Below are 25,867 nucleotides of genomic sequence, written 5' to 3' on the forward strand. Positions count from 1 at the left end.
TCTGCTTCACGTTAGTTTGGACATTGGTTGGAGCCCTACTGTGACAACCAAATTGTCTGTCAACATTTGCTGTCCAGATTTCTAATTGGGAGAGGTACATGATGGCTGCCAAAGCCCATGAAACAATACTCCATAATGCCTTCAGGAGAGTATGTCAAAAGGTGAAGAAAGTAAAACTGTATCCTGCTATTCTGTGGCACAACGATCTGAAGCCACAAGGCATCCCTCCAACAACAGAGCAGCTTCATTGGCCTGTCTAATTGCATTCTATCAGAACTGCATACAAAGAACAAGCGAAAATAAACTTACATTAGAGGCGAGCTGACAAGGGATGGTGGTAGAGTTGTATTACTTCCTACAATGTGGCGCCTTCGTATTGCTGGTCTTCTCAGCATATTGTTGTGTTCTTGGTATCTCTTAATTAAAGTTGCATTTTCTGTTGTTACTGGAATTACAGGATCTGGGAAATACACAAAAAAACGTTTTAAAAAACACCATTATAAAAACGCCATTAAAAACGGTCTCAATACAATATCCGCCAAGCACCACAGCAGCAGGAAATTCTAGGTTTCATTTTACGCCCACAAAATACACAGTCGATCCGCTTTACAATATATTCTGTGAAGCTCTTTGAAACTTTTCAGTCACTATACGAAATGCAATAGCATTTCCTCCCATTCATTCCGGCAAGCGTGAATGCAAGGATTATTATTATTATTATTATTATTCACCTAAGCTTTACTGAGAGACTTTTCACAGTTGTCAGTTGAGCTGGTGGTTGTTGTGCTTTACTAAAGTGGCAGGAGTAGGAGGGGGAATGATAATGTTTGGCTCACTCCACTGTACAGCATCCACTTTGGCTGGGCCCTTGGCATATTGACAGGAGTACAGAGTGGTGTTCAGATGTTGGCTTCTGCTGAAGTTAAGTCGAACAGCAAATTCTGAAAAAAAAATTGTCTCCTCTTCCTAACATTTTTCTTTCAGGTGGATGAACCTTTCCCCCAAAGAGGTGTTTAGCCAGTTAAATAATCTGCACCAAGGCCTCTGATTATATAGTTATGGAAGCGATGCCCAAAGCCACAAATAAATGGTCTCAGTGGTTAGAGCACTTGCCTCGCAAGCGAGAGACCTGGGTTTGATTCCCAGCAGCAGGAAATGTTGGGTTGACTTACTCCACATGCCTGTTTACCTAGCAGTAAGTAGGAATCTGGTTGTTAGTTGATTGGTGGATCGCTTTTCCAGGGCTAATAATTCCTTCAAAATAATAATAATAATAAATTGGTCACTTCAATCCAGGACTGTTTGTGGGACACTTCTGTGCGCAATTGGCTGCCGTGTTTTGCCCACAAAATATACAGTCAATTCACTTTACAGTATATTCTGTGAAGCGCTTTGAGATGACTCGAAGACATGATAAAGGCGTTATATCAAATGCAAGAATTATTATTATTTCTTTGTGGGAAACCAATATGCTGCTGTGCAGTGTCTTGCTTAAACAATCCTCTGCAATAAGAAAGTATTCAACAGAAACCAACAACAACAACAAGATTACATTTGTATAGCGCCTTTCAAGTTGGGAGGACGTCTCAAGGCGCTGGACAGTGTTCAAAATTTCAGACCCAAGCAGGGGTCAGGAGAGGGAGAAGGGAGGGGAAGGGGGCGTGACCGATGGCATGGTCGAAGAGGAGGGTTTTGAGGCGGGACTTGAAGGAGGCTAAGGAGGGGGCAAGGCGGAGTGATTGGGGGGTGGAGTTCCAGAGGTTGGAGGCAGAGTGGCTGAAGGCTCTTCCGCCAATGTTGGGGCGTGTAGGTCGAGGGACGTGGAGCAGGCCAGAGCCGGCTGAGCGGAGGGAGCGGGCGGGTTGGTAGGGGTTAGGATGCTGCAGAGTTAGGGTTGGGCGAGGCCATGGAGGGCTTTGTAGGTGAGGACCAGGATCTTGAACTGGATCATCTGAAGGATAGGGAGCCAATGGAGTCGGGCGAGAATGGGGGAGAGGGGGTCACGGAGTTTGGTGCAGGAGAGGACACGGACTGCAGAGTTCTGGATTATCTGCAGTCTGTGGAGGGAGGAGTTGGGAAGGCTGACAAGCAGGGCATTTGCATAGTCGAGCCTGGAGGTGATGAAGGCATGAACAAGAATTTCAGCGGCCTGAGGGACCTAAAACCAATACTATAAGGAAAAGTACTTCCCTTTTGTCCTTTCATGTATAGATCTTAAGATATTATCCTAGGAGATCCTAATGAGAAATATATATTTGACCCCTTTGGAGATCTAACTTCTTGGTTCAAGTCCAGCCTCATTAAGATTTGGCAATGTACATTGGCACGTAATATGCACAGAATAGATAAAATAGGTTGTTAGGGGCTATTTAGCTGAAGTTGACTGACACTCAACCAATTCATAATCAAAGCACGTTATTCTGTCTACTGTCTGTGCAGCTAATAGCAGAGGGAAATAACCATGACATCTTGCTTTTGCACTTAAAGCTATGTAGAAAATCGGTGCAAGAAAATAATTTGACATACTGTTAGCTTAAATTACATGGTGTGCGTAAATTCAAGCCCAGAATCCAAAGAAATAAATCATACCTCCTCCCACAGCACCCTCTTCTCTATGTTCACAAGTCCAGACTGTTGGATTGCCTGCATTCATCCTGGAGCTATTAATTGATTCCAGTAAGGATATGAATTCTATGAAGTTTGATTCATTTGGTACTTGTCCTTCTTTTGCTTCTAAATCTGATTTTGAAGTGGTTAATGTCCTTCCATGGTCACTGGGGCTCCCCCTGGAGGTTCTGCTTAAAACTACATCTGCTCCACTGTCCACACTAAGAACCCTGACATGGGTTTTCTCAGAGCAATCCCCATCAATGTGTTGATCATATTGCTTTTGGTTTTCTATCAAGCAAGGTATGACTTTCAAGAAGGAATCTGAGGTAGCTCTTACATCTCTCTGAGCCTGTAGATGTGAGCAAGTGTGATCTGGGGAAGGACAGGACTGTGAAACACTGCTGGAAGAGCTATCCACTGACAGAATATGATGAGACTGGAGACTTAAAGCACTGCTAAGACTATTGTGCTCACTAAAGTCTTCATCTTCACAACTTTCATGGTCCTTGGGGGTTCCACTTGTAGTCCAATGTTCATCAGAGCCAACAGTTGAGCTAGGACTTAAGTGTGTTTGAGTGTTTGACTTTGGTTTGTTGTACATTTGGTGGTCTACAGCCTGTTTAAGGGATTTGGATGACTTTGGTCTTACAGATAAGTCTATTTTTGATATGGACCCACTGGCTCCTGGCATTTGTATCTCTTCATCTACATTAACATATACAAATGCCTGCATAGTTTCAGAAGAAGGAATTAAGCTACTGCTACCAAGAGAATTATCATCATGTGATCTATCTTCTTCAGAAATTTCCAGTGTAATAACTGGAATGTCTGATGAATCAGATCCCTGTACATTCAGAAAACTTGATCCTCTGCTAGACTGTGGACTTTCATTATTCCGATTTGTTTTTTCCCCCAAATACCTCACCAACTGGTTGTTGGAGTTCTTGCTTGGGTCCATTTCCTGATGTTCTACAGGTTTCAGTAGATAAGGATTTGTAATGCCAGTAGCAGTAACCACTTCATCTTTCAATTCATCCAAACCGTCCTCTCTCTCCTCTGTTGTTTGATCTTCTATTTTAATCCTTTCAGAGTCATCAATTGGTTCAGTCAGGCAATTTCCACATGGATAATCAGTGCGGCTAACACCAGGCTGAGCGTTTTCATTAATGCAGTTAAAGAAACATTTCTGAGAGTATGTACCACTTCCAGTAAGGATATTCAGATTGTACACTGAAGCCTCATATTGTTCTGTCACAGAATCATCTGCAACATCAGTCACCAACACGTTGATTTCAATATCCAAAATATTTCGCAAGCAAAGATCCTCATTTAATGTTGCTGCACATTGTTTTTTAGATATAGGCTCTTCCAGTGAATGGATTGTATCTTCTGTTCCTGTTGTTTGCTTATAACTAGACGCTTCAGAAATAATTGGTTCTCCATACATAGCTGTTGTAGCATAGAGCTGAGGGGGAACATGTACCATTTTAGGGTTATTAGAATCATCTAACAATCTGGTGGAATTACGCTGACAGACAATAGCTGGGCATGGCAAAGTAGATGGTACCGGGAACAAAGGCAGATCTTCTTCTAATGCACAGTAGCGTCTTTTCCCACTGAATGCTGCAACAGGAGAAACAGATTGACGGCTACAAACTGGAGAATCGTAGGGCATCACTGGTGTTGGATTGTTGAAAATGGGATCTGCAATGTAATGAATATAGGGTTACCTTAACAAACAGCAAAGATTTCACATCAAAATAACCAGGAGATGGACCAATCGGGAAAAAAAAATGTGTCCATCTTTTTCTCAAAAAAATGCCCTGCAAAAACATAGACATCCATCTAGTTTATTCTAAAACAAATGTATTCCCATATTTCTTGCAAACTTCACCCATTCTATGAATTTGTTAAATTTATAAATGAAACATGCAGGAATACTACATTATAAAGCATCTTGCTAGATCTACAGTGTTATAAGCGAAGACCATCATTTGATATATCTACACATTGTTTTTTATGATACATGCTCTTCTAGTGAGTGAAATGCACCTTCTCCTGTTCCTTGCTTATAACTGGATATTTCAGAAATAACTGCCTCTCCAGTTATGTCACTATTAATAATAATAATAATAATCCTTGCATTTGATATAGCGCTTTTCACGTCGGGAGGACGTCCCAAAGCGCTTCACAGAACACACTGTAAAGTGAATTGACTGTATATTTGTGGGCGAACGCGGCAGCCAATTGCGCACAGCAATGTCCCACAAACAGTCGTAGATTGAAAATGACCAATTTAATTATTGTTTCTGGTTTTTGGAGGGATTATTATTAGGCGTGTGGAGTAAGGAAACTTGCCCAAGGTTTCGCCCTGCCTGGAATTGAACTCAGGTCTTAGTGCTCTAACTACTGAGCTACAGGACTCCACGTTGTTGTTGTTACTGGAAGTGCTGGAACTGCATGACCATGTTGCACTTTAAGCTATAGTTTATAGACATACCTGCAAATGAGACATACTTAGTGGGTGTATTTCAAACCAAACTATGACGAAGGAAGTGTAAGATGTTCTGAGAATGGGGTAGGAATTTCTGAGCACTCAAGATTGTATACATGAATATAGAGGGAATTTTGCTCTCCAATCAACTGTGTTGTACCGAATCTAAGTGCTTGATTTTATTTACAATAAGTGCCCAAAATGGCAAAATCCCAGAACTAAAATCTCACCTTGATAAGCACAAAATTAAAATTCACCAAAATAAAGGGAGAACACAAATGAATATTCTGCATCCATGTATACAGTCTTGAGTGCTCAGGAATTCCTACTTTTTTAGGTCATTAGAAATTGTAAAAGAGTATGTAAAGACCCACAAGTACATCATTTGTATTAGAATACTGAAATACCTTCTCTTTCTTTTCCAACCTTCAATAGAACTCCTTGAGCTGGATCAAGTAGTAAGTTATTGCTTTCTCCAATAAGTCTTCTAATGTCTCTCTCTGCAATACATTTAACACCTTTCAGTATTAAAACTTTAACAGACTCTATTCAAATCCACCAAAGTCAAAAAGCACACAAAAATCATAAAGATGCAGCTCAAAAGATCACTATAAATTTACTCAGAATTCCCACAAATGCCTTTTGTAATAGTGCGTACTTGTAATATTAAGGAACTCTACAATTTATGTGTTATTGACATTCAGAAATACTGGTATTTGTATATTGATTGACACCATCTTTAAATAGTGAGAGCTGACACAGTTCCAAAGTTGCATTTGATCTGAACTTAGTTCCAGTTGTTTTATTTTTTAGTACTGGGCAATTAATCTGCACTATATTCTACAGAGCAGGTGGATCAGGGAAATCTTTCTTAATGAAACATTGGAAACACTGCTATGAGAATTTGGTGGAACCATCATTCTGTAACCAGTGCAGCAACAGCACAATGCCAGTATTCACAGTATTTATTTAAAATAATGCAGTTATGTGCCTTAGAAAAAGAAAGTAATTCGGGTAACATGTCTTCACACAAAGGGTTGCGAGAATGTGAAATCTGTAGATACAAATTCAAATGGGATGTTTAAAAATATGACTAATTGGGATGTAAGATTATTAATGGAAATGGAGAAAAGGAGAGGAAATGGGATTAAAAGATATTTTATAATAGATCAAATAAAATGGCAGAATAGTTTTGATAGGCTGAATGGTCTACTACTGTTCCGATGTTTTGTTAAAAGTAATTTTTTAATATTTCAAAAGGTCTTTAACATTTCAGCACTATATGAATCTATTCATCTCTTTGTTATATAGGCACATGAATGGAAAACATGTCAAAAAGCTATTTAAGAGATAAAACATATTCTACTGATGTTTTTTCCGGTAAAGGATTATTACTCTTATAAAACTGTAGCAATTACATGAAAAACTGACGATGTTTCCACATGGACTTTCACTGTTTGCTGAGTCAGCAACAAGGGAGCACAAATTGAGGATAATCGTGAAATGAAAAAAGGGAGGTTAGTGGAAAAGTGCACATTCGAATTCCAGTCTGTGCTGAGTTAGCTGATGTGGTAATCACATTTTGCTTGGTCTCCTGTCAGTTATACATCTAAGCAGCTGAGACTAAACCTAAGCAGATTTCCGGATTATGCATATTTAAGATCAGATTTCTACAGTTTAAAGGGATGCAAGAGATCACAGGTTCAGGAATGCCAAGAGATATTTCTTTAGACATAGGGTGATCAACAGCTGGAATGGGTTACTGGGAAGAGTGATAGAGGCCAGGATACTGGGCTCATTTAAGAAATAACTTGATCCTGTTGATAGGAATTGAAGGATGAGATCAAATGGGCCGGAGGGCTGTCTTCATCCAAACTTCACATGTGATGAAAACAGCAGTCAGAAGAAATAACTGCATCATTCAATGCTTTTGACTTTTTTTGTATTGAAATGGAGGGACTCAGCTACAGAACTGGAAGAAATCCTGACTAATCAGCATCATAAACCATCTGTGGCTACACATTTAGACAGGTACTGCACATTGTAACACACACGAGCAGGTAGTCATATCAAAATGTTAGGGTTTGAAACAATCAAAGGGAACAATCAAATACCTTTAAGCTCTTCAGCATCTTTAGGATTTGTTGGTAGTTCCTATTAGCAACAAAGAAAGATTTTATTAGTGTGTTAGAAACAGCAATGAATACAGAACATTTTCAGTGTGGCTGAAAAGCAGAGTAATATTTGCTGAGAAAATACAAATATCCCACTTTCAGATTCAATCACCAGATGTGTTATTTCTTTCAAATTTAAAAAATTACTGCCAGTAAAACAAAAACACAATCTTTTAGCTTAACCTCAACCTGTTTTAAATTATTAATGATGTGAGGAGTGAATCTTTAAATTCAGTGGAAAGAACTCTTGAGATTCGCTCTCTTGGGGAGGACAGGTAATGTATTGTCAAATACAATAATAATCCTTGCATTTGATATTGCGCCTTATCACATCTTCGAGATGTCTCAAAGTGCTTCACAGAATATACTGTAAAGTGAATTGCCTGTATATTTGGTGAGCAAAACCGGCAGCCAATTGCGCACAAAAGTGTCGCACAAGCAGTCATGGATTGAATGACCAAATTAGTATATTTTAAAAAATATTTTTACAAGCCAGATTTGCATGGTCAACTATGATTTGCTCGATTTTCATTTTATTTGTTGACTTTTAAAAAAAAATGTTAATTACAACATTTTTTGTTCTTTGTAGTAAATCAACTTTTTGATTTCTTTTTAAATGAATGTTAAATGAAAGTTCCACACCAGGAGGGAGAAACATCAATATAAGTGCAGCAGACCAGTTTAATGGCACTGCACCCTCCCAAGTCCCCTGCTCAGTTCCTGTCCGGTCACTGTAAAGTGCTCTGAGATATTATTCTTTGAGAAGAGCACTATACAAATTCAAGTTGTTTTGTTTGGTAACGTTAAAATGCTGGAATGGTTAATAACCATTTATAAAAGATGGCCTTGATCTTCTTTCCAAGTTGTAATTAAACATGCAGTTCCATCAACCGCACTTTAAGAGTCTGGCTACAGAATAAAATTATATTTTGCAAATTATTCCCCCCACCCATCAGCAGCTTTATGTAGCACACTTACCTTCCTTCATAAAAGCTAACCTTGGCATAGAGAGTCCAGACTCCTTTTAAAGCAGAAAGCTATGGCAGTTATTTCCCCCCTTCACTAAATCTTGCACTTGCAGAATATTAATACCCAAATTGTGTTCAAACTGATAACAATCATCCCAAATGAAGCAGGTAACCGCAAGTGATAAGCAGCCTTTGGGATAAAATCCACAACCTGCCTATTGGCAAGGGAACAAGCCAGCAGCGTGCTTCAAAAAACATTTAGCTTCCAGCTCCAAATTAAAAAATACATTGAAATTAAACATCAGGTGCCACTGGGCTCTGTCATTCCCCAAAGGAGAATGAAGAATATGACTACAGGTTAATAGTCAATGACCTAATACTCAGCATTGAGAAATATCAGTGCCCTCAGAGATCTTTTACTGCAGTTTAATTTTCACCACTGGTTGAAAAAAAATCATTTTTGAGAGCAGTTTGTATTTAACCAATTTAAAGTGAAGGAAAAGAGATGGGGGTTGGCGGGGGATCACATTTCCCTCTCCCCTCATTTAAATAGTATTTTCTGCTTTTATTTTAAGGCTACCCTTACAGCATTTTCCAACGTGTCCATCTTTTCTGCCAGAAAGCAATAATTTGTTGCTAAGTGTCTTATACATACACCAGGCACAGTTTACATTATTTCAAAATGTATAAGATTTGTCACACAAAATCAACACAAGTTGAGGAAAGGGGAGTGGAATAGGACTGCAAATTTGGAGGCATATTGAGCCTTTTAAGAAAACACTTCATCGTCAATCAAAGTACATTTGTATAATATGAATACTTTTTTCCATGCATCCATAAAAAGGATTTCATAAAATTTAGTTGTAGATTACAAGACAGCATTAGAAAGTCACAGGGAAAAAGCACACCACAATCTTTTATTAAGTTTATTTGATAATATTTCAAAACCATTCTTGATTTTCTAAAATGTAATCCATAAACATTAACTAAAGTTAATTTATCTCATCAAACATGCTTCCACCAACAAACCAAGTACAATTTTCACTATCAGGAGCTCCAGCCTACTAATATATCTCTTCAGGGAAATTAATAAATGCAAGAAATATCTTCCAAAACAAGATGCCATGATTTTTTCTGATCCTTAATTCGTGTGAAATTCCAAGATATTGAAAGATATTGATATTCACTCACAAATGCAGTCATTACACATTACAATAAGTAACTCAAAGCATTTTGAGATGGTTCGACTAAAGGTTTCAAATGCAAGGATTACTTTTTATTTTATCGAATATTGTATTGAATCCTGAGCAGGTCATTCTATGGATGACATTTTCACTGTCCTTAGGTCACAGTTGCTGTGCTCAACAGAGTGATTCATCATCTGCTCAATATGTATCTGTAACTTTCAATCCTGTTCTTAACTAGGTATTGATTCATCACCTTTTTAAAAGGAACCGATCAGGACAGTATTAGTTTGTATCAATTTGACAAGTCTTCCACTCAGTGGGAAAATGACTGTTCGGATTGATTATCTTTTTTGAGACTTGTTCACGTTGCATTTGCGTCCAGGCAGGGCAAAACCTTGGGCAAGTTTCCTTACTCCACACAGAGCCTAATAATAATCCCTCCAAAACCAAAAACAATAATAAATTGGTCATTTTCAATCTATGACTGTTTGTGGGACATTGCTGTGTGCAATTGGCTGCCGCGTTCGCCCACAAATATACAGTCAATTCACTTTACAGTGTGTTCTGTGAAGCGCTTTGGGACGTCCTCCCGACATGAAAAGCGCTATATCAAATGCAAGGATTATTATGATTATTATTCAGTTCTAGGATCACCGTTTAAATCAAGTAACCTGCTTACATCTATATTATCTATGCCAACCACAAATCGCTCCTTGCCACCCAGTTACTTACCGATCCATCACTGACCCCAAGGTCAGGCATAGACTGCTTTGAGTTGTTGCAGTCTGGTGGTGATGAAATATCTCTGCTGAATTCAGTCAAAGCAATATCCTCCACAGGATTCCTATCATTTCACGGAAATAACATAAAGGAAAAGAGAAAAAAGGCATATAAAATTTGCCAATTACTATATATGTTTCACAGAGTAAAATTCTGCAAGATTGATAACTATCCGTACTACACAACTTCAATATCAATTCTTCACAACTCAGAAGAAATATACGTCCTTAGTCACATTTGCCAATGTTGTGCATTGAAGATACACTAAAGATTTGGCATGGTAAGTTGATGTTTCTGTTCTCCCAATACCTGTATTTTTCTGACAAAGATATTCTCCAAGTAAGTGCTGCTTTGAAAATATCTAAAACGTAGATCTGAACGGTTTCTATGAATAAAATATTTTAGTCTCCTTTGTATGCTGATTACAGTATATAGAAATATTGAACAGAGGGAGGCTCACAAAAACATTTTTGAGTCAATTACAATGATCATAGATATCGTATGTAAATATGTAATGTTTGTGTAAGCACTGTGCAAAATACGAGTTACTTAGAAGTTAATTCAACACTCTGCAGGATCTAATTTTAGATTTCTCACTGGTCCAAAAAAACTAGTTGGAGTTTCTAACACAAGTGAAATGCTTTCCTTGCAATTGTTTTGTGATGGACACCAGCACTTTGGCTAACGCATAGGCAAAACAGCCTGTGGCATTTAATAACCCTTACCCATGCATTTGTCACATCAAGCCTCGATTATGGAAACTTCCGCCTCTTCAGCCTTCCCAACTCTTCCCTTCACAAGCTGTAGATCATCCAAAACTCTGCAGCTCATGTACTCTCGCCCACCAGGCTCCATGACCCCATCACTCCCTCTCTTGCCCGACTCCGCTGGTTCCCCATCCCTCAGAGGATCGAATTCAAGATCCCCATTCTCACTTTCAAGGCCATGTGGCCTTGCCCCCACCTACCTCTCTGACCTGCTGACTCCCTACCAACCTGCCCGTTCCCTCTGTTCAGCGGGCTCTGGCCTGCTCCATGTCTCCCGCTCGACCCACCCTACCATCGGTGGCCAGGCTTTCAGCCTCTCTGCCCCCACACTCTGGAACTCCATCCCACAGACCCTTCGCCTCGCTTCCTCCCTTGCCTCCTTCAAGGCCGGTCTCAAGACCCTCCTCTTCAATCGTGCCTTCGGTCGCCCTTCCACCTCTCTGTCTTCCTTCACCCCTACGCCAACCTTTCCCCATGCTCGGATCCTGACCCCTGAGTGGCCAGCGCCTCAGGACGTCCTCCCGACATGAAAGGCACTCTATAAATGTAATTTTGTTGTTGTTGTTAATAAGAACCTATTCAGAGCATATAATTTGAGGAATTGAAGAGGAACATACTCAGTTCAGAGAACTCAATGAATTTCCTGGTAGACTTCATTATCTAATGCATCTCCATGCAGCACTTCACATGAAAGCAATGTCTTGCTGATGGAATAAATTAACATCTGGGAGATTCTTATATATACAATGAGTTTCTTCCATTATTTGCTGCCTGGCTTCACTTTCTTTGTGTTGGTCTTTTCCTTTAAAGACAAATCCAATAAAAGATCATCTGAAGTTCTTGCTTCTAATTTGAAAGTGTTACAAAGTGGCCTCAAGACTACACTACTGAATTAGAGGTAGAATGATTCAATGGGGGCATTGGAAATCTAATTAATTACTAAAGAATTATTGGAAGAGAAGGTGGTTGTAAAACCTCCAGTTATGGACATAATTTCTGAACAGGTATTCATTTAAATGAAGAATAAATTCCATTTCCTTGTCTGGGTGAAAAATACAACATTTCATAACAGATTTGATAATTATTCAATACATTACTAAATCTGTTTAAGCTCTCCGAGTGAAGGGCGCTATATAAATGCAATTTGTTGTTGTTTTGAAATGCCATATTTTTCACCTAATAGAGATTCACTCCCTTCCAATATCAATTTCTAGTGTGTTGTGTTTTTCTATTCAGTTTAAATTGTTATTACCTTTTCTAGCATTAAACAAATATAAGATTGATATATGTCAAAATTATGTTTGTGGTTGTACTTTCTTAACCAATAATTCTATACTAGAGGCATCAAAATATGCGAGTTAAACAGGCACGTAATAGGACATTTACTGACATTTCAACTATGGGGGAGCAGGAGGAAGAGACAAGAGCAGATAATTAATTAAAGATTTCATTTATATGGTGCTATTCACAAATGCCACTATGCAATCTACCAATTATATCTTTCTGTATAAGAATAATCAGATAAAATGTGCTTTTCCCAACAAAACTAATTTGCAATCATATATTACAGTGTGCAAAACAGTCAATTTATTTTAAAGAGTTTAAGAGCTTTTTCTTTTGGAAATTATAGTTTTGCAATAATTCTGAAGAGGGAAAGAAGAGACACAACAGCAGGTACAAGATGCAGTTTCAAACACACAGTCTATTTTAGGATGAATTCCTGATCTCGCTATCAGAAAGCAGCCCTACAATATAAATGTGGTGGCATTGTGCCCCCTGGAGGGGGTTGCCTCTCACAACTGCAAGCAACACCAACCAGACAGCAAAGGAAAAATCACCCATTCTCCTGCTCAGCTGGTGATAATAATAATAATAATAATAATAATCCTTGCATTTGATATATGATGTGTAACACGAAGAAACTAAAAGGGAACATTGGGAAAATATCTCAATACTCAAATCTCCTCCTCTCCGTAAACTCAAAGGAAAATGCTCCACCTAAAATATATACGTGGACATCAATCTTAGCTTAAAAAATATGTATCTGTGTTTTCTTACCCCGGATCAACTGAAAGCACTAGTTCCTGTTCGTTATTATTCAGTCTTCCAGAGCTTGCTCTGTCCTTTGCACCAGTATCAGTCTGAGCAACACTGCTTTGTTGTATTACTTCTCCTTCCTCAAACATCATATGAAGCCGATAGTTGATTGTCTTTATCACAGCGAAAAGGACAGCTACAGTGCAGCAATATAGACCAAGTGCCACTCTGCTTGCAGATACAGCCTGCAAAGCAAAAGAGATCAGAAAGATTTTTAACATTTAATCACTTACAACTTCTTTTAATACAAAAAAAATGCACATTTTGTGGACTTTGATAAAATACACAAAACCAGAAAATTAAAATTTCAATGAAAAATAAGTATTTACAACATTGAAATAGCTATTCACATGAAAAAGTATTCAGTAACTTTTATCCCCTGATTACTTTCTCTTTAATATAGAGAAGGTAATCAGAGGATTGCCACCCCCAAATAAGAGTTACAATCTCAGGACAAATTCCACAATAAATATGAAGTGCAGTGTCTCCACAACAAAATCTGTTCTACATATATTTTGGGGTTTTAAACTTAAAAAGGTGTATTTTACACTTCATCAACAAGTGATCAATAAATCCAGTGTGCTGATGATCCACACAACCCAGTAATTTTTCAAGTTTCCTCCATCCACCTGGCTTTAGACAAGGCTATTTTCTTAACATTTGACATTGTGAAGAATTTTGGCAAATTTATTTGATAAATATCCTAATTTACCAAAATTCTGCACTCTGAAAGGCTGAAAATTTGCTAAAACCTCTCATCGCTGACCTTGCTGGAAAGCATGTAGGTAGATGTAATGAAGATTGGTTGTGATAATTTCCTTCACTTCCTCCCTTACCAAATAAGCAGTAAATGCTGACTGTTAAGTCAGATGATAAATGACCACTTGAGCAACGGAAACACTCATGGTATTAGAGATTTGTTAATAATAATTATAATAATAATAATAATGCTTGTGCCCTTGTGCCTTCCGTTCCACCATTGGTTGCCGTGCTTTCAGCCACAACGCCACAAAACTCTGGAACACTCTTCCTCTATCCCTCCTCATTGCCCCTTCCATCTCCTTTCTATTCTCTGTGGGTGCGGTCACCTTCGCCCTCGCCCCGGCTTGGCATTGTGCTCCGCCATTGTCAAGCGCTCTGGACGCTACCCTTGTGAGGGGCACTACATAAATGCAAGTTGTTGTTGATTCTTCCATTCAGCTCCTGTTATCCATGCAAGGTTTTGTGTTCCTTAAAACACAACCTTACATCATTGTGGGTGTTAATATGCCCATGCATTTCTGCATCTACCTTAGGAATACATTAAAACAGGGTCAGAATCAATCAACTTCATCTACTATCTTTTGTGCTATTTCTCTTATAATGTATGTAAATTTTGTGTTAAGTCACAATAAGTGCAAAGTAGAGAGACATGCCTCAGAAATAAATTTTAATCAAGAGCAATATAGATATCTGGTTTAAAATGCATGCGTTTGTCACCTCCCACCTGGATTACTCCAACGCAGTCCTCGCTGGTCTCCCCAGCTCCACCATTCACAAGATCCAGCTCATTCAAAACTCTGTCACCCGCATACTGACCCGGACCAAACTCCATACCCACATCTCACCAGTTCTGGCCAGGCTCCACTGACTCCCCATCACCAAACAGATTGACTTCAAGATCCTCACTCTCGTTCAAATTCATTCACTCCGTTGCACCTCCCTACCTCTCTGACCTCCTCTCCCCAATCCACCACCCGGCACCTCCGGTCGACTGGCACCGGCCTCCTGCTGGTCCCTCACACCTTCCGCCCCACCATCGGAGGTCGCGCTTACAGCCACTATGCCCCAAAACTCTGGCACGCTCTCCCTCAATCCCTCTGCCTTGCCCCTTCTCTCCCCTCTTTCAAGTCCCGCCTGAAAACTTTCCTTTTCAACCGTGCTTAGAAACAACAACTTGCATTTATATAGCGCCCTTTATGCTGGGAATCGCCTCCGGATGTACGTGAGCACATGTTCATTTAAAGAATTACAAAAAAGCTTTTAATAAGGCTTAAATAATAAGCTTGAAATAAAGCAGCAAAATCAAGAGAAGGGAGCAATACTGTGCATATAATATACTCACACACAATACAAAAATATATATCCAGATTACCCCAAAATCTATTACGGATACCAATAATTAAAAGGAAAACAAAATTCAGAGGAGAACACTTTAAAAGAAAGCCCAAGTCTCATGGTATGATATCAACCAAAAATACTGATATTATGGAACACTGAATTCCCCCTTCAAGGAACCTAACGACCCCGTTCTCCAAGACATTATGGCTTTACAAGCTTGTTTCCTTCTAGACAATACTATCACTTATCTCCAGCTTTATTGGTCATAAAGCCAGAGCTTTGAAGCTAACATCATTTGTGCCCAAGCACAGAATTACACTACTGAAGTAGCGAGATAAGGGTATTATTGGAGTTTCTTGAAAATGGAACCACTGGATTAAATCTCTGTCAATTTGGAGTCTAAATTAAATATTAGCAAACAGCATTTTTCACCAAGCAGATTTGAAAGGCCGACGATACAGCCAGAGCTGTGGAGAAGCAAATCCTTCCATATTTTCATCAATTAACAAAACAAATATTAATCTTATACAGTATTGCAGCAGGCAATCAAACAAGATGATACACATTCAATCCCATTTAAAATACAAGTAGGAATGTGTTTGGGAAAGTCTCATTCTACCAAAGCCCTAAACAAAATTACTGCCTAGAAACGCTCCCCACCCATTCCTACTGAGGAGAAATCTGCACATAAAACTTAAATGAGTACTACAATCTCACTCAAACACAATTGCTACGCCACACAGATTCACAGGATTCAAAAGGATGTGCCATGCTGTAGTTTTTCTCGGGTATGAGGGGTGATAGCTTGACAGCTCTCCAAGCAGTGCCCTGGTAAAACAGTTGTGTAGGAAGGCCCAACTACTCCCATAATGTCACAAGTTTGAGTATGAAATGTATTGATATCACAGAAACAAGGAATACTTTGACCTTTTGTTGCCTCTAACGGTTTCTCCTCCAGCCCCCGCACTGTCACGCCTGGTGTCCCCCAGGGCTCTGTCCTTGGCCCTCTCCTCTTCAATATCTATATGCTCCTCCTTGGTGACATCATCCACAGACATGGAGTCAACTTCCACATGTATGCGGATGACACCCAACTCTATCTTTCTGCCTCCACCCTCAACTCCAGGACCACTGCTGTCCTGACAGACTGTCTGTCGGACATCAAGTCCTGGATGAGGGCAAACTTCCTACAGTTGAATGTGAACAAGACTGAGGCCCTCCTGATTGGCTCACACCAGCGCCTCAGCACCTCAGGCTCTGGCAGCGTCAACCTCCATGGCTGCTCACTACAACTCACCGAGCCAGTCAGGAACCTGGGTGTCTTGTTCGACCCTCAACTGTCTTTTCTTCCCCACATCCAAGCCATGACCTGCTCTGCCTTCCCTCACCTCCGTAACATCGCCCGACTCTGCCACCACCTCACCCCTCAGGCCGCTGTAACTCTTGTTCATGCCTTCATCACCTCCAGGCTCGACTATGCAAATGCTCTGCTTGGTAGTTGGTATTTTGGGTATACATTACACCATCCATCCGTTTACACAGGCCAAATAAAAGTACAAACTACCAGTATAACTGCAGATTAATATACATTACACTATAAATAATTTGTTACTTGGACTACATGCTTTTGATTCTATTGTACAAAGTGCTCATTATTAAAAATCAATATTATACCATTGTAAATGTTGTTGACTTCAACCCTTTAAAAAAATATTATTAAATAAAAAAAAGTTTACTCTTGAGATCCCCAAGTGTGGTGCATTTGCTTTCATTTTAGCAACATTACCAAGAGAAGGGGATTCTGCAAACATTCTAATCAGCTGAACTCAGTGCTTCAAAACAGCAGTTGTTGTTTTTGTTTCTACAAATCACCAATTAAACCTACAAAATGTACAAAATGTTATGGTAAGGGCATCATTACATAGTGCTTATTTCTTAGACATTGTTTTCACTTTCTTTCTTTCTCTCTTTCTTTCTGCAATCTTGCATGCACAATTTTCCTTATCTACGTTGTACGTGAATAACGTCATCATATACATAATCTTTTTGCCTCCAATAAATACAATTGGGAACTTAACTTTTTCCACATTCAGCCTTCCAGTTTTAAGTAAATCCAGTGTCCTGGTCTTGTATAAGTCACTGAGATCAAATGAACTGATGTTACATTCAGGGGAAGTGCAAAGAGAAAAGAACAGAAGCTGAAACCATCCTGAAAACACATCTGGAACTCAAACAGGTCCCAATGACTTGCTCATCCACCTTAGGCTAAAGGACAAATTACATATCCTACAACATCTAAAACAAGGTTCGGCAGTGATTAAACTCCTCCTTTGATCATTGAGGAATATGCATATGGACAACAATGGCCAAATACATCTTCAAACTACAAAACAACCTTATAACTCTCTTATCGTGCTTCCCTTCTTCTTCACTCCTAATTTATTATTGGGTCTGCTCAATGCATTCTGTTTTTGCAATATTACATCTTTAGTCAATTCAAAGAAATGATCACTTCATTGCTGCACTAGGGTCCAGTTCATCCTCCTTTGATCAAAGTTCACTCAAAGTCACAAAAACTAGTTGACTCTTGAAATAGCATATCTTGGCCTGTAGCTGCGTAAGTAGTTATTTCAAAAGCATCAGGCTATGAAGAAAGTGTCACATGTATAAAGAAAGCAGTTGCTATTTGCCATGTTGGAATGAGTTACAGTAGCTTTTTCCAATAGAAATGGACATCTGGCCAGTGGTTAACTTAATACTTTCAAACAGAAGGGATAGACACATTTATTTGACTCCAACCTATGGCAATCTGATAAATGAGAGTTGATCGAGTCTTTACTTCAGTTGCCTAAAGCAGTCGCTTCACTAAGCATCTAGTGGAACAGTGATGCTGCATGTTTGTCTTGCAAAATAACACCTGCCATATTAAGAACAGAGAATAGAGGTACACATTATCTTCCTTAACTTACATGTATCAGTACCAATATTTACATCTTGGGGAAAAACTGAATTTTTTGCTGCGCAAGTTGCATTTTTGTTTTGACTCTTTTGCATTTTTGGAGGGTCAGATGGATGTCAGACACATCGCCATGCTTAAGAGTATCCAAATCAAACAGAGTTCCACGCATCCCATTTATACATGAGAATTCCAGAGATGTTTATTGGAATTGAATGTGCACTCTCTCCTTGGAGGGGTGCATCCTGCTCACCTAATTCCAGAAAGTGTTAGGCACAGGTTGGCACGAGCCCAGGTTTGGGGACCCCAGAATATGGTTGGGGTACTGCTGGAGTTTAACCAGCTAAACCGCATAGCTTGCCATTGACAGCATTGCCTGCCAGGCTTTCAGCCTTCTTGTGGTGTCCTGTAGCTGTGGAGTCCTGCAGCTCAGTGGTTAGAGCATTTGCCTTGCAAGCGAGAACATAGAAGAATTAGAGGTGATCTTATAGAAACTTATAAGATTTTTAAGGGTCTTGACAGGGTAGATAGTGTGAGACTGTTTTCCCTGGTTGGAGAATCTGAAACTAGGGATCATAGTCTCAGGTTTAAAGGTCAGCCCTTTAGAACTGAGTTGAGAAAACATTTCTTCACTCAGAGGGTAGTGAAGTTATGGAATTCTTTACCCCAGAAGGCTGTGGATGCTCAGTCATTGAAAATATTCAAGACTGAGATCGATAGATTTTTTAAAAGGGATTAAGGGATATGGGGATAGAGCGGGTAAATGGAATTAGGTTAGAAGATTAGCCATGATCTTATTAAATGGCTGGGAAGGCTCGGGGGGCCAAATGGCCTACTCCTGTTCCTATTTGTGGAGTTCTGTAGCTCAATGGTTAGAGCACCTGCGGTTCAATTCCAGACAGGGCGAAAGCTTGGGCAAGTTTCCTTACTCCACACACCTAATAATAATCACTCCAAAAAAACAAAACAATAATAAATTGGTCATTTTCAATGCACGACTGTTTGTGGGACACTGCTGTGCGCAATTGGTTGCCGCATTTTGCCCACAAATATACGGTCAATTCACTTTACAGTCTATTCTGTGAAGCGCTTTGCGACGTCTAGAAGACGTGAAAAAGCGCTATATTAAATGCAAGGATTATTATTATTGTCCAGTTAGGACCACCCAACCTGGTAGAGCTTTGACTTACAGGGTTAACGAGAGCTGAGTGGGAAGAATCCAAAGCCTATACGAAACTTGAGCACAGGAGTCAGTGTCAGTAACCTACTCCTCTCTATATACATTAATAATGCCCTTCCAAGTTCATGATAATGTGGACTATAGTACTATGAACAAAGGAATGTAGTTAATGCACTGTGTCAGCCATTGTATGCATTATGTATATACAAACTCTCCTGTTTTTCAACATAGTTTGTTCAAGCACAAAAACATCCTGAAACAAATTGTGAAACAAGCATAAATGACAAAAGAATCAGAACTTGTTGGGTGATGGCTTCCCTTCAGGTGGTTTTGAAGCGATGTTGTCACAATCAACCTGTATCACATGCAGACCAGCAACTACCTCTGGTACAAGTGTCTGGACAGCTGTCTCCTCCACCAGCATTAGGTTGTTCCTCGATACTTGAGTCACTCCCTGAAGCCCTGAGGGAGTGCTCGACTAGGAGTCAATTTTTCTCAGGCATGCCATTTGCCATCAGTAACATCTTCTGTATTGCTTCCAGGTGTAATTTCAGACGCAGTATTCAAATTTGAGCTATTTTTCTTATACCAGATATGTCGCTTTGGCCGGGGGTTCCTTTCGTATGCCAAAGTTTCAGCAAGCAACAATTCCACCTCTTGGTGATTGAAGCTTTTATCTTTGAGTTTCTCTGGGTCTCTCTCCTTTTGTAGTTATTTTGTCCAAATTGCATTTTGTATGGATTCCAATTGTGTGTACCCATTCATTATTACACTACAAGTTGCATCCCAATTGTATTTGATGTCACAAAATTGTCCTATTTAAAATGACCATGTGGATATTGTGAAATACCAACTTAGCACATGTTTAGTTTAGCACTTGCATAAAGAGAAAATTAAAATCCCTAATATTAACTATATTATCTTCATTCACTCAGCAAGTTACTCCCTTAAAGAATAATCAACAATAATCAATCCAATAAAATCAAATGATTTATCTGTAGAATAGTTTACTTTGTAATTCTTTAAATATTCCTCTTTTGGAGGTGTCAAGTTAAGATACCTATAATTCCCTGCCTTCCACGTTAAACAAGACTGGAATCACTGGCATCAAGTGTTTTATACAGGCAGGAAACCCAGTCATAAACCAACCCTTGGGAGCTTAATCCCTCCAAGCCCTGCATTATTGGAGGTGCCATCCTTCTCATAAAACGTTACATCAAGGTATTGTCTGCATGTTCATCATGTGGACATTAAAGATTATGTTACACTACCAACAATCATCCAGATTAACTGGTCATTCACTTCATGGCTGCTCATGAGACCTTGCTGGGGTACTGTGTTTGTACTACAAATACTTCACAGTAATTATGTGTCAAATACATTGAGATGTTTTGATGTGTTATGAAATAATTGCAATTTTTTTTCTCTTCAAAGCTGAGGCTTTCACATAGTTCAAATGATACAAATAACGAAGACTTCCACTTTTAATAGAGTTGATTGCTCACCGTTTTAGCACAATGTATCATACTGTAAAGCTGCAACATGCACTCAAATCTCCACCTGTCTCTGGTACATTTATTGAGCCTCTTTATTGTTATTGCACATTGTAAAATAAAACAGCTAAACATGATTTACGAAAATACTGCGCAACTGACAGGATATTGAATGGGGTATTTTGACAGTTAAGGTTCCTGCAGTTTGAATAATAAAACATGATCAATAGAGAAATTAGAAAAATAAAGAAATTAAGGGGGAAGAAAGGCAAAATATTGCAGATGCTGGAAATCTGAAATAAAAACAAGTCACTGGGAACACTCAGCAGGTCAGACACCATGTATGAAGAGTTGAAAGTGGGTTAATGTTTCAGGTCGATGACCTTTATCAGTTCTGATGAAAGGTCATCAATCTGAAATGTTAACCCACTTTCCTTTCTCCAAAGATGCTGCCTGACCTGCTGAGTGTTCCCAGCGACTTCCAGAGAAATTAGGAGATGATTTCAGTGGGTGTTGTTATTTGTCACACAGATATCGTAGTACTGAGACAACAACAAAATTACATTTACAGAGTGCCTTTCATGTCGGGAGGACGTCCCAAAGCGCTGAACAGTCAGGTGTCGGGGCCCGAGCATGGGGGACGGGTGGGGTAGGGGTGAGGGAAGGCAGAGAGGTGGGAGGGAGACCGAAGGCACGGTTGAAGCAAAAGGTCTTGAGACCAGCCTCGAAGGAAGCAAGGGAGGAAGCGAAGCGAAGAGAGCGTGGGATGGAGTTCCAGAGTGTGGGGGCAGAGAGGCTGAAAGCCCGGCCACCGATGGTAGGGCAGGTCGGGCGGGAGACATGGAGCAGACCAGAGCCCGATAAATGGAGGGAGCGGGCAGGTTGGTAGGGAGACCACCCAGTTTCCCAACAGAACAAGTAACGTTCCGCAACAGCTTCTACAGTATTGTACTAATCAAATGCAAATTCATGCAGTGATATTTAGTCATCATATTTTCTACAGTAGTTGCAAACTTCTGCTGAAAAACAATTATGAATCTCTTAGGTCATAACAATACAAAAACAAGGATTGGATGATTTTCTAAAATGTAAAAGAATATTAGATTAAAGCTCCTGGTGCTAAATGGCGTGCTTATTCCAGAAAGTGAGAACAATATTTAACATTAGGGAAGCGTGGCCATCAAGGCCACTACATCAACGTATCACACATAACTTATGTCCCAGAGCCTATTGTGGACTCAATATCCCCTTCTCTCCATTGTTCACCAGATTAATGTCAACACTGAGGAGACTTAACTGCGATGAAAGGTTGGTAGACTGGAGTTAAATTTCTTAAAACATAGGAGGTCTAGGTATTTAAATAATGAAAGGAATTGATAGGTTAGATAGTGGACGATTCTTCCCTTTGATAGTGGAATCATTACAAAGGAACATAGCATTAAAATCAGGATTAAGATAGTTAGAACTGAAGTAAGGAAGCATTTCTTCACACTGAGGGTTTTGAAGTTGTGGAACGTTCTTCCCCAGAAAGCTGTAGAGACGGAAGGAATAGAAATATTTAAAATAGAGACTGATATACCTGGGTAACAGGTATTAAGGGGGATGGCGATAGAGCAGCGAATTGGGTTAAAAAGATCTTCCAAGATCTGATAAACTGATTGGGCTTCTCTTCTTTCTGTTTCATGTTCCTATCCTAGGGGAAAGTTTGGCTACTTTTGTTTCCCAAAGACAATTTTAAAAAATCATAGAATTTGCATCAATCCCTCTCCCCCACCATCACTATATTTGACCCAGCCAGTTCCTTACGTCAAGACAGAAGCCATTATGTCCCATAATCTGGAGTATTTGCGCATCTCAGTCTGCATCTATTCCTATAATAATAATAATAATACCAATGTTCTTTCTGCAGTTACAATAGAGCATCTACCTACATCACCTATTTCTTTCAGTATTTTAAAGACATTGATCTTGTTTCCTCCCAGTTGTGTTTTCTCCAGCCTTGCAAGATGCTCCATAGAGTCAACAACAAACAACAACAACTTGCATTTATATAGTGCCCTTCACGCGAGATAGCATCCCGGAGAGCTTAAAGAGTCATCACTCTTTACTGGTCTTTCACCATTGAAGAACAAAACCAAAATATACACATTTAGTTTGGAAAATTATCAGGTGGTTTAATTTCCATCAGCACCCATACTGAAATTGCAAGAGTTGACTGCGCTTTCGGAAGTAGATTGCCCCAAATCTGTAAAGAGTATTAAATTGTGATCTCCCCAGTAATCATTTATCATTTACGCAAATGGGAAAAACTGAAACCATAGTTGAGGAACAAACCCAAAGTAGTGGCAAAGATAAAATTATACCAATGCATGAAATAAAGGGTCACTGACCCACAATTAGTCATTCACTTCATGACTGTTTGTGAGCCATTGATGTGCACAAATTGACTGCTGTTCACCTGCAAAGACACATTTACTACACATTACAGTAATTCCTGTGAAGCTCTTTGATATGTCTCAATTATGTGATAGGGTGCAACATCAAATGTAAATATTATATCATTGTGTGGCATATAAATTGTGGAGTCCTGTAGCTCAATGGCTAGAGAGCTCGTCGCGCAAGCGAGTGGACTTCAGGTCAAATTCGTGGAGAGGGCAAGTAGTTTCCTTACTCCACACACCTCTGTTTACCGAGCAGTAAATAGAAATCCGGTTGTTAGTCGATTGGCGGATTGCTTTTACGGGGGTAATAATCTCTTCAAAAAAAAATTCATGAAAAAATATGGTCACTCAATCCACGACTGTGCGCAATTGGTTGCCGCATTTTGCCCGCAAAATATATAGTCAATTTGCTTTTCGGTATATTCTATGAAGTGCTTGAAGACATCTTGAAGACGTGATAAGGCGCTATATCAAATCCAAGGATTATTATTATTATTGAGAGAAAACATAATATTTGGTGCAGTAATTTTGGAACTATTGCCTGCACCTTTTGTGGTACTCTGCAGTCCTCCTCTCCCACACCAGGCTCTGTGATTCTATGACCTCCATCCTTGCTTAGGTCCATTGGCTCCCCATTCCTCCAGTGGATCTAGTTCACGATCCTCGTTCTCACTCTCAAATCCTTTCACGGTCTTGTCTCATCCTATCTCTGTAAACTCCTAAAAAATTCACCAACCTGGCAGCTCCCTTTGCTCAGCGAACCCTGGCCATCTTCATGCCCATTTTTCCCCTCCCCCTTCCACCCTATAATAATAATAATCCTTGCATTTGATATAGCGCTTTTCACGTCTTCTAGACGTCCCAAAGCGTTTCACAGAATATACTGTAAAGTGAATTGACTGTATATTTGTGGGCAAACGCAGCAGCCAATTGCGCACAGCAATGTCCCACAAACAGTCGTGGATTGAAAACGACCAATTTATTATTGTTTTGTTTTTTGGAGGGATTATTATTACACTACCATCAGCGGGCAGGCTTCCTGCCATTCTGATCTTCTGTGATGGAACTCGATCCTGGAGTCCCTCCGACCCACACCCTCCCTCCCCTCATTCAGGGCCTATCTCAAAACTTACCCCATTAACCATGGTTTTGGTCATCTTCCTCTCTACAATCCCCACCCCCAGTTCCCAACTCCAGCTCAGGTATCCAGTCAGCAGTGTCAAGTGCTTTGAGACTCATACCCTAACTCCCTCATTCCCTCTCAATTTTTAGATCTTTTTTTTAAAATCCTCTCTCCTTGACACTTCAGCTATCTCCTGTCGACCTCTCCTCCACCCCAATCTCTCAGATGAAACATATTATGTAAGTGCAGGCCATTGTGGTGCAGAAACCAGGGATATTATTTTGAAAATATGTGATCTTCCAAAAACATAATTGTTTGTGCACCTGAGCAGTCAGTAGCGAACTCAAGCTACAATATTGCACATGTGAGGTCTGCGGGGCACAGGCGTTTATCGGAGGCAGAGAAATGTATAAAAATGACAAGTCAAATTTATGAGGAAGGAATGAGAAATAAAGACGGTTTGAGAAGAAAATTTTAAACTTGTGGAGAAGGGGAAGGGGGAGGCGGGAAGGTTTGGAGGGAGGCAGGAAGGTTTGGGGGGAGGCGGGAAGGTTTGGGGGGAGGCGGGAAGGTTTGGGGGGAGGCGGGATTGGGGGCAGGTGGGAAGGTTTGGGGGGGAGGTGGGAAGATTTGGGGGGAGGAAGGAAGGTTTGGGGGGGAGGCGGGGAGGTTTGGGGGGCGAGGAAGGGAGGTTTGGGGGGGAGAAGAGAGGAGAGAAGGGCAGAGAGGGGGGAGAGAAGAGAGAAGGGCAGGGAAAAAGAGGGAAGGGCAGAGAGGACAGAGAGAGAGAAAGAGGATAGAGAGGAGGAGGATAATGACAGAGAGGGGAGGAGGGAGAAGGCCAGAGAGGAGAGAAGATAGAGAGAAGGGGATAGAGAGAAGGAGAATAAGGCCAGAGAGGAGGAGCAGAAAGGAGAGAGGATTGAGAGAAGGAGAAGAAGGAGAGAGGATAGAGAGGAGGAGAAGAGAGAATAGAGGAGGAGAAAATAGAGGATAGAGAGGAGGAGAGAGGAGAAGGATAGAGAGGAGAGAGGAGAGAGGAGGAGAAAAGAGAGGATAGAGAGGAGAGAGGAGAAGGATAGAGAGGATAGAGAGGAGGAGAATAAGGCCAGAGAGAGGAGAGAGGATAGAGAGGAGAAGAAGAAGAAAAGAGAGAGGATTGAGAGAAGGAGGAGAAGAAGAGCGAATAGAGGAGAGAGGAGAAGGATAGAGAGGAGGAGGAGGAGGAGAGGGCCGAGGAGAGGATAGAGAGGAGGAGAAAAGAGAGGATAGAGGAGGAGAGAGGATAGAGAGGAGGAGGAGAGAGGATAGAGAGGAGAAAAGAGAGGATAGAGAGGAGGAGAAAAGAGAGGATAGAGAGGAGAAAAGAGAGGATAGAGAGGAGGAGAGAGGATAGAGAGGAGGAGAGAGGATAGAGGAGGAGAGAGGATAGAGAGGAGGAGAGAGGATAGAGAGGAGAGAGGAGAAAGAGAGGATAGAGAGGAGGAGAGAGGATAG

At 40.2% G+C, this 25,867-nt stretch overlaps 1 protein-coding gene across 1 annotated transcript in view; it reads right to left on the reverse strand.

Moving 5' to 3' along the window:
* LOC103179259 (pecanex 2) overlaps nucleotides 1-25,867 on the reverse strand; it is a 123,012-nt gene that overhangs the window by 96,016 nt on the left and 1,129 nt on the right. The window contains exons 2-7 of the mRNA XM_007894451.2: nucleotides 13,039-13,262; nucleotides 10,166-10,277; nucleotides 7,219-7,258; nucleotides 5,512-5,604; nucleotides 2,590-4,314; nucleotides 310-460 (exon numbers count right to left, since the gene is read on the reverse strand). Of these exons, the coding sequence (XP_007892642.2) occupies nucleotides 310-460; nucleotides 2,590-4,314; nucleotides 5,512-5,604; nucleotides 7,219-7,258; nucleotides 10,166-10,277; nucleotides 13,039-13,262 (2,345 nt within the window). The remainder of the gene's footprint in view (nucleotides 1-309; nucleotides 461-2,589; nucleotides 4,315-5,511; nucleotides 5,605-7,218; nucleotides 7,259-10,165; nucleotides 10,278-13,038; nucleotides 13,263-25,867) is intronic.

The sequence above is a fragment of the Callorhinchus milii genome, unplaced genomic scaffold (assembly GCF_018977255.1).
Source record: "Callorhinchus milii isolate IMCB2004 unplaced genomic scaffold, IMCB_Cmil_1.0 Scaffold39, whole genome shotgun sequence".
Classification (NCBI taxonomy): domain Eukaryota; kingdom Metazoa; phylum Chordata; class Chondrichthyes; order Chimaeriformes; family Callorhinchidae; genus Callorhinchus; species Callorhinchus milii.